The 9,333-nt window shown below is 43.7% G+C and overlaps 1 protein-coding gene across 1 annotated transcript; it reads left to right on the top strand.

Annotated features, from left to right (window-relative positions):
* Positions 1–4,031: 4,031 nt before the first annotated feature.
* Positions 4,032–6,403, top strand: LOC129693313 (probable G-protein coupled receptor 139). Its single transcript, XM_055630161.1, has 2 exons — positions 4,032–4,101; positions 5,520–6,403. Exons 1-2 carry the CDS (start codon positions 4,032–4,034, stop codon positions 6,401–6,403), a joined length of 954 nt encoding a protein of 317 aa, XP_055486136.1.
* The last annotated feature ends 2,930 nt before the right edge of the window (positions 6,404–9,333 follow it).

The following is a 9,333-nucleotide window of genomic DNA, read 5'->3' as shown; positions in this document are numbered from 1 at the left end:
TGCAGCTACACGGCAGGTACCAACAACCCAGACCTCTATTGGTACCGACAGCAAGCGGATCAGGCTCCCGAGTTCATTTTGTACCGGGATAACAGCAACAAAGCCGACGCTGATTTTGCAAAGGAGAGGTTCGCGGCTGATCAGACCAACGCTGGAAGGAATATCCCATTGACAATCACAAAAGCAGAGCTCCAGGACGCCGGCCTGTATCTCTGCGCTCTGAGGCTCACAGTGTTTCAACGTTGAGCTGTCGCTCCACAAAAACCTAAAGAAACAAAACACAACCGCAAACCGCAAACCGCAACCCTCCAGTTCCAACAAACGGCTCCTCCTCGTTAGGTATCAACCTCAGCTGTGCAAGATCTTTGGTTGCCAGAAACGAGTCTAGGCGAAACACAAATCACGGACGCTGGCTGTGACAGGTGCTCGTTCTCTCCAGCCAATCTAGCTCATGCATTCTGGTCTTGCCCCAAACTTGTTAACTACTAGGCAGTGGTTTTTAATACCATCAGTGAAGTCCTTGGGATGACAGTGAGACCTTGCCCGCTTGTAGCTGTATTTGGTGTAACTGATAAAACCTTGGGTTTAAATACAACCCAGTCTGATATCATTACATTTACATCACTTTTGGCCCGTAGGAGAATCTTGCTGGTCTGGAAATCTACCACCCCTGCATCTTCCGCTGCTTGGCTGGAAGACGTCGTGTTTTTTTTAAGGTTAGAAAAGATTAAATTTACATTGAGGGGGTCTGTGAAAAAGTTTTATTTGAAATGGGATCCCTTTTTATCATAGTTTGAGGGTCTAAAGGAACTACCTATTGACTGAGGGCATTTGACAGTAAGTGGGGATCCGCCTTTATTCTGTTTTGTTACTTTATTATTGTTAAAAAGTGCATTTGATTTTGTGATATATTTGGATTGTGAAAAAATAAGCTGCCAAGGGGTATTTAGGGAGGGTGGGTTGGGGTTTATTTTGTTTATATTATTATTATTATTATTATTATTATTATTATTATTATTATTATTATTATTTATAAAAAACAAAATGGAGGAAAATGTAATGCCATACATCAGATGTACTGTGAATTTTTTTCCCTCCAATAAAAAACTATTAATTAAAAAAAAGAAACACAAATCACCCTCGTCTCACCTCAAACTCCAGCACAGCAAATGTCACACACAGCAGAAGTTTCCCGCTTTATTTTTAACTAAACTAAACATCCCATATTATGGTCACCACCTCCTAATGGCTCCTTTACCTTGAGTCCCCTTTATCAAATCCGGTTCACCACACAAAACTAAATCCAGAATTGCCTTCTCCCTAGTAGGGTCCAATATAAGCTGCTCTAAGAATCCATCATGGAGGCACTCCACAAATTCCCTTTCTCGCGGTCCAGTACCAACCTGATTTTCCCAATCTACCAGCATCTACCTGTACGACATGCCAATTTTAACTCTTGGTTCAACTTGCGCCCTATAATCAGGCAATCTATCCCTCTTTAGTTTCGCATCAGAGTCCAACTCGAATCCTCTCCTCCATCGTAACTCACCCACATCAGCCTAACAGCGGTCCGATAGCATAGTTTAGCTGTTGACAAACATAAAACTAGCAGGGGGCTAGTTACATTTAGTAATACCATGATCTAACCGAGTTTATACATGTTGGTGGAGTCGGACAATGTCCAGTCCGGTTCCTTCTCTGACCTTGGCTTTGGAGATGATCCAGAGGAGGTTTACAAGAATAGCTCGGGGAATGATTGGGTGCCATTATGATGAGCGTTTGAAACCATTGGGTCGCCACTCGCTGGAGTTTAAAAGGTTGTGACCTTATTGAAACTTACAGAATAATGAAATACATAGATAGAGTGGATATGGAAATGATTTTTCCACTGGTGGGCGAGTCTAGGACAAGAGATCATAGCCTCCGAAATAAAGGGCGCACTTTTAAAAAGGAGGCGAGGAGGAACATATGTAGTCAAAGGGTGGAACTCATTGCCATTGAGGGCAGTGGAGGCCACATCAGTGAATATTCTTAGGGCAGAGATAGACAAATTATTAATTAGAACGGGTGTCAAGGGTTATGTGGAAACATAGAAACTTAGGACCAAAGAAAATGCGTGCAGGAGTAGGCCATTTGGCCTTTAGATCCAGTACCACCATTCAATATGATCGTGGCTGATCATCCAAAATCAGTACCCCGTTCCTGCTTTTTCCCCATATCGCTAGATTCCGTTCGCCCGAAGAGTGATATCTAACTCTCTTGAAAACATTCCACAGAATCACAACTATCCGGGTGAAAGAGTGTTTCCTTCATCTCAATCCTAAATGGCCGAACACTTATTCTTAAACTGTGACCCCTGGTTCTGGTAGCCCCCTACATTGAGAACATTCTACTCCTGTAACTTGAGAACGTGAACTTTTACAACGAGAAATGTCCTTCCCCATGAAAAACAATGAAGCGTTTGGTATTTCGGTCAATATCGTGTCCGTACTCTCTCTTTCTATTTAATCTCACACGTTTTCCATTTTATTTCGCTCTACCTAACTTCGCTCTTGGAAATATCCGCAGCTACCTACTGCCAGATAACTTAGATTTACACTATTCCTTTTTTTCACTTAAATGTTTATTGATTTTTCAGAAATATATACAAAAACAGTGCAACACCACCACCTTAAATAAAACGAAATAAGAAAAACAACAAACAAAATAAAAAATAAGTAGATAGGGGATAAAAAGACAAGAAGTAAATAAATAGAAAATTGGAATAAGACCGTGTGGTTCACTTTCCAAATTTAAAAATAAACATTACATTGATTAGTTATCTGGAGATAATTCAATATTCACACAAACATACCATCAGGTTCTATTTAACACAATCTTCCCTTATCTAGCTCGGCATTTACCTAATTGGTGCCATGGCTCAAATTATCGCTCCATTTTTCCCAGATCTTCTCAAATGGATTCTCCCTGACTCCCAAGGAAAATGTCAATAGAAACATAGAAACATAGAAAATAGGTGCAGGAGTAGAGGCCATTCGGTCCTTCGAGCCTGCACCTCCATCCAATATGATCATGGCTGATCATCCAACTCAGTATCCTGTTCCTGCCTTCTCACCATACCCCCTGATCCCTTTAGCCACAAGGGCCGCATCTAACTCCCTCTTAAATATAGCCAATGAACTGGCCTCAACTACCTTCTGCGGCAGAGAATTCCAGAGATTCACCACTCTCTGTGTGAAAAAGGTTTTCCTCATCTCGGTCCTAAAAGATATCCCCCTTATCCTTAAACTGTGACCCCTTGTTCTGGACTTCCCCAACATCGGGAACAATCTTCCTGCATCTAGCTGGTCCAACCCCTTAAGAATTTTGTAAGTTTCTATAAGATCCCCCCTCAATCTTCTTAGTCTCCTAAATTCTAGCGAGTACAAACCGAGTCTATCCAGTCTTTCTTCATATGAAAGTCCTGACACCCCAGGAATCAGTCTGGTGAACCTTTTCTGTACTCCCTCTATGGCAAGAATGCCTTTCCTCAGATTAGGAGACCAAAACTGTACGCAATACTCCAGGTGTGGTCTCACCAAGATCCTGTACAACTGCAGTAGAACCTCCCTGCTCCTATACTCAAATCCTTTTGCTATGAATGCTAACATACCATTCTCCTTCTTCACTGCCTGCTGCACGCGCATGCCTACTTTTAATGACAACGTCTCCATATGTCTCGCACAATCTTTAAACACTGTTCCTGTGTTTAGACTTTGTTCATTAAGCCACTGCCTGGTAATGGCCTTCTTTCTAGCTGCAAGCAAAACTTCGATCAAATTTGCAATATTCCATCATAAACCTGTTTTTTCTTCACCTCTAATTAGGTAACAAACGCGTGCAGATGACTGCCATAATTTGTTTGTTCAGGTAGCTGTAACTAACGATCATGATGATGCTATTGCTCTCGAGATTGCTGCCTGGACTAAATATAAGGACAACGATGCCTCTACTAGAGATTGCAACTCGCCATTTGATTGCTCCCCGGGAATATGCATGCGCCGGGAAATGGGCCGTTCTTCGCCGTTTATTATTCAACTATTGCTAGTTTTGGTGTTCCAGGTAAACTGTGACTTAACTCGGGCCAACGAGAGATTAATGGTATCATATCTGGGTGTCTTTCTCGTTTTGTTTTTTTTGTTTTTTTTTTGTTATTTAAGCGGTGTTTGTTTGCAAAATAAATGAAGCGAAAAATTTCTAGATTGTGTATTATGTTTGTGGAAAATATCAATTTAATCATGTCTCGGAACGCCGGGGATATGCTCATATTTTTTACGAGCAGAGTTTGGTCCACTAGATGTGTTGTGAGTTCGTATTGCTTTATATTTTTCCACGACTAATCACTGCAGCGCAATCAGATCATAAGATAGCCTGAAATGCATGGATTACTTGCCAACATTGGCGTTCGCCCAACTTATTGCGATACACCCCATAGACACATCCCATAGAGGGCGCCGTTGCACAATGAGTTGCTTGGTATTCCCGAACAGCCCTAATTCCGCCATTCTCACGAGGGCGACGTATGGACTCACGGCATTGCATTAATTTTTTTCTATCTGTTTATTTTTCCGATCTGTTTTACCCTCTCGATACATGCGTATTCCGCCTTACTTCCGAAAGCGCTTATAATACTGATTTATCCTTCTTCATTTCTACCGGTGCCTAACAAACCTTTTTTTGTTGTTGTTATTTTGACATTCAGAATGCTTTCTCCCATGTACGCCTTATTCTCAATAATTTCATGTTTGTGCACGGACGTCGGCACCAACAAAAACACATATTTAGCGCGTCTCTCTCGCTAAAACCAATATGTGTTGAAATTCAGATTCAGATTCAGATTCAGATTCAATTTTAATTGTCATTGTCAGTGTACAGTACAGAGACAACGAAATGCGTCAAACATCCCAGTTCTGTTTTCTGTCAGCGCTCGTGTTCTGTCAGCGACCGGTACGGTTCGTGTCGCTCCCTTCTTCGGATAAATTTCTGACAATAACGCTGTTAGAGTATGAACTTTCAAATAGCCCGCGTGTCCGGGTAAAGTGTTACATAGACGCACAGAACAATCACAGGGATCGCTCCACGAGTCTTATCTCGCAAGACACGCGCAGGGTGAATGGTGAACCTTTCTTTGTGTGTTATTCTAATTGCATGCTTTGATGTCTATTGCATCCACCGCATATAATTTGTCCGTTTGATGTGTTAAATGATACATGGAATGTCAAATAAACCATGACTATCGATGTGAACATGGTGTGAATATGTTATTTAATTGTAATCCCAGCCAGCGGTTTTAATCAGATGAAGTAATTTCACGCCGTGTCTCCCGATAATGTAACGAGGTGCCAACTCACTACTGTTCACTCTGACAATCTTTCACCCCCCACCCACACCCCCGCTCCCTCTCTCTCCTCTCTCTCTCTCTCTCTCTCTCTCTCTCTCTCCCACAGCTAACCTGGTGACGATTGTGATTCTCTCGCAAGGAAGATGCGGCCTCTCCAAATGCATCACTCGCTACCTGGTGTTTATGGCGGTGGCGGATTTCCTGGTCATTGTCACTGCCGTTATCTTAAGCCGACTGCGGGTCATTTATTTCAACTCCAGTTTGCTGTCCACCACCCCGGCGTGCAGTCTGATTATTCTGCTCAGCTGGGTTTCCAAAGACGCTTCCGTCTGGTTCACGGTCGCCTTCACCTTCGATCGGTTCGTCGCCATTTGTTGCCAGAAAGTGAAGCAAAGATATTGTACAGAGAAAACCGCGGCGGTCGTCATTGGAACCGTCTGCCTGCTCGGCATTGTGAAAAACGTCCCTCTGTATTTTAAATATGAGCCCCTCTACATCATGGATAATGTTCCTTGGTACTGCATCATAAGGGAGATCTATTATACTTCCGTTGCATGGAGATTCTGTGACTGGCTGCACCGGATTTTAAACCCATGTTTTCCGTTCGTTCTGATCTCCCTTCTAAACGCATTCACTATCAAACATATCATTGCCGCCAGCGCAGCCCGCAAGAGGCTCCGCTCCCAAAACCAGGGCGATAAACAAAGCGACCCGGAGATGGAGAGCAGGAGACGGTCTATTATTTTACTCATGGCCATCTCGGGTACCTTCCTCCTGTTGAAACTGACCTACATTGTAAATTTCCTATTCGTCCAAATCTCAAGCAAGATCTACGCCACCAACACTAATTCCTATGATCCAAAGTTCATTCTGCAGGAAAGCGGACACATGTTGGATCTTCTCAGTTCCTGCACCAACTCATGTATCTATGCGGGGACACAGACCAAATTTAGACAGCAGTTGAAGATAGCGGTCAAGTACCCTGTCAATGTAATGAGCAAATGTATCAGAGGGCGATCATAGGAACATTCTGCCTCATCTTTCCAATAGTAAGTCGCATCGGAACCGTGTATATGCTGATAATTTATATTCTCGCCCATAACGTTAATGTTTTCTCTCCCTGAGACAATGAGACAATGCTTGCCGCCGATTAGTGCAATCAATTAGTTGTAAGACTTCCAGTGTAAAATAAGCAAAACTGAGTTGTGCGGAGCAAATTCCCGATGTCAGAAAATAAATCAGAATCAGACAATCATTAGGACATAATAACATTGGTATGTTACATTGGAGGTTCCCGGAAGTTTTTGTCAGTCTCCCTACCTGCTTCCACTACCTGCAACCCCCGGCAACCACCTGCAACCTCCGGGAACCGCACGGAAACCTTGGGTGGGGCGCAAAGTCTCCAAAGGTTTCCGTGGCGGTTTCCTTTAAGTGGGACAGGGGCATTGGATATTGACCTCGGGTCGACGTGAGTATTCCACACACTCTTATTGAAACAGAGACGATGTGGGTTTTTTATTTTTTACACTGTTCTAATCCCAATTTCGTAAAGATCATCCCTTTATGGCGAAGAAGGGTTTCGCCCCGAAACGTTGCCTATATCCTTCGCTCCATAAATCCTGCTGCACCCGCTGAGTTCCTCCAGCATTTTTTGTATCCCTTTGTGGTGCACCGGTCCTTGGAATTTTACGAAATTTGTCGTCGGCCAAAAAGTACAATTGGAGGGGCATGGTTGCAAAGGGACCGGTACTAAATGAATAGCACACTGGAAACATAGGCATATGCACTGTAATGCTTTCTTTCTCCGTCGTCCGAACGGGAAGCAACATATTTGGTCCCAGAATTGCGATATTAGTAGGGGATTATGTATTGCTTTTATTGATGTCTGATCAGTCTGGAAAAAATAAATGCTTGAGACTAAATATATTGTCATTTCATCTTATTGTAGGATGTAGAAAGTACAGCACAGGAAAAGGCCCTTCGGCCCATATTATCGGTGTAAACTAAATTCATCTGCCAGCACATCGAAACATAGAAACATAGAAATTAGGTGCAGGAGTAGGCCATTCGGCCCTTCGAGCCTGCACCGCCATTCAATATGATCATGGCTAATCATCCAATTCAGTATCCCGTACCTGCCTTCTCTCCATACCCTCTGATCCCCTTAGCCACAAGGGCCACATCTAACTCCCTCTTAAATATAGCCAATGAACTGGCCCCGACTACCCTCTGCGGCAGAGATTTCCAGAGATTCACCACTCTCTGTGTGAAAAAAGTTCTTCTCATCTCGGTTTTAAAGGATTTCCCCCTTATCCTTAAGCTGTGACCCCTTGTCCTGGACTTCCCCAACATCGGGAGCAATCTTCCTGCATCTAGCCTGTCCAACCCCTTAATAATTGTGTAAGCTTCTATAAGATCCCCTCTCAATCTCCTAAATTCTAGAGAGTATAAACCAAGTCTATCCAGTCTTTCTTCATAAGACAGTCCTGACATCCCAGGAATCAGTCTGGTGAACCTTCTCTGCACTCCCTCTATGGCAATAAATATGACATGATCCATCAACCTGAATACCCATTTGTTTTAAAAAAAAGCCTCTTAAACGACGACAGCATATCTAGCTCAATCGCCACCTCTGATAGCGCGTTTCACACAGCCAACATTATCTGCCTAAAAAGGTGCCCCACTCAACTTCAAGATGTGGTCTCTATTCTTTGACATTTCAACCCTGGGGATAAGATTCTAGAATTTTAGATTCTTCTAACCCACCACTCCACCTCCAGGCCGCTCAGATCGGCTGCATTGGGGCTGCTGACTATCCCGCGGTCTTGGCATAAGCTTAGGGGCGACCCCCTTCCCATCAGAACTGCTCCCTCCATCGACTCCTTTAAGTCAAGACTAAAAACGCATCTATACTCCCAATCCTTTCCTGACGTCCACTGAGCGAGGGCTGTATGTATATGTGTATGTAGTTTGTTTGTTTGTTTACACTGTTCTTATAACAAAATGTAAAGCTCTTTGGCCAACGAGAGTTGTTTTTTAAATGTGCTATATAAATAAATGTGAGGTGACTTGACTTGCTCATTGCACCATCCGTCCGCAGCACCCCCATCCCCCCACTACACCCCCCCCCCCCCCCCCCCCCCCCCCCCCATATCCTGTCCAGGCGACAACACCGCAGTGTCTTCGTTTGTGCTAACTGACAAAGTTTCCCACCGCCTTTCACTGCAGCCGCACCTCCAACGCAATTTTGTATTTTTGCTAATGCGCGGCATCTCAACGGGTCCCCATTTGAGGAACCTATCGTGTTGTGGTCTACCGTTCATTGACACAGGCGGCCTGATATCCAAGGGCCCTCTTGTCGCCGGTAATCGATGCAATCGCCGCTAATCGATGAACCATGATTATATATCAACCCGAAATTGCAGAAAAAAAACTGGTTGGAAATATAAATATTTTGCGTGTGCCCCGTGAGGAAAGATGAATCCGGTGGCAGTACTGGCATTAATCCCACCTCCTTTCCATTGATGTTGCTTCAAATGTATGCCTTGGTCCTATTCAATTCATAGTGGAATAAATTGAACCCGCAATAATTGTTGTCGTATGTACTGTTATTTATTCGCAAAACATAAAAATAACATGAAGGAGGACACAAAATGCTGGAGTAACTCAGCGGGACGGGCAGCATCTCAGGAGAGAAGAAATTGGTGACGTGTCTACCCTCCATTGGAAACGTCACCCATTCCTTTTCTCCATAGATGCTGCCTGACCCGCTGAGTAAACATAGAAACATAGAAATTAGGTGCAGGAGTAGGCCATTCGGCCCTTCGAGCCTGCACCGCCATTCAATATGATCATGGCTGATCATCCAACTCAGTATCCCGTACCTGCCTTCTCTCCATACCCTCTGATCCCTTTAGCCACAAGGGCCACATCAACTCCCTCTTAAATATAGC

The sequence above is a fragment of the Leucoraja erinacea genome, unplaced genomic scaffold (assembly GCF_028641065.1).
Source record: "Leucoraja erinacea ecotype New England unplaced genomic scaffold, Leri_hhj_1 Leri_257S, whole genome shotgun sequence".
Classification (NCBI taxonomy): domain Eukaryota; kingdom Metazoa; phylum Chordata; class Chondrichthyes; order Rajiformes; family Rajidae; genus Leucoraja; species Leucoraja erinaceus.
This window is presented reverse-complemented; position numbering and strand designations above follow the sequence as displayed.

Excerpts from the sequence above, each read along its gene's own strand:
- LOC129693313 (XM_055630161.1), top strand. The coding sequence starts at position 4,032 with ATGCATGCGCCGGGAAATGGGCCGTTCTTCGCCGTTTATTATTCAACT. Across the intron at positions 4,102-5,519 it reads TGCTAGTTTTGGTGTTCCAG|GAAGATGCGGCCTCTCCAAA; the intron begins GTAAACTGTGAC and ends TTCTCTCGCAAG.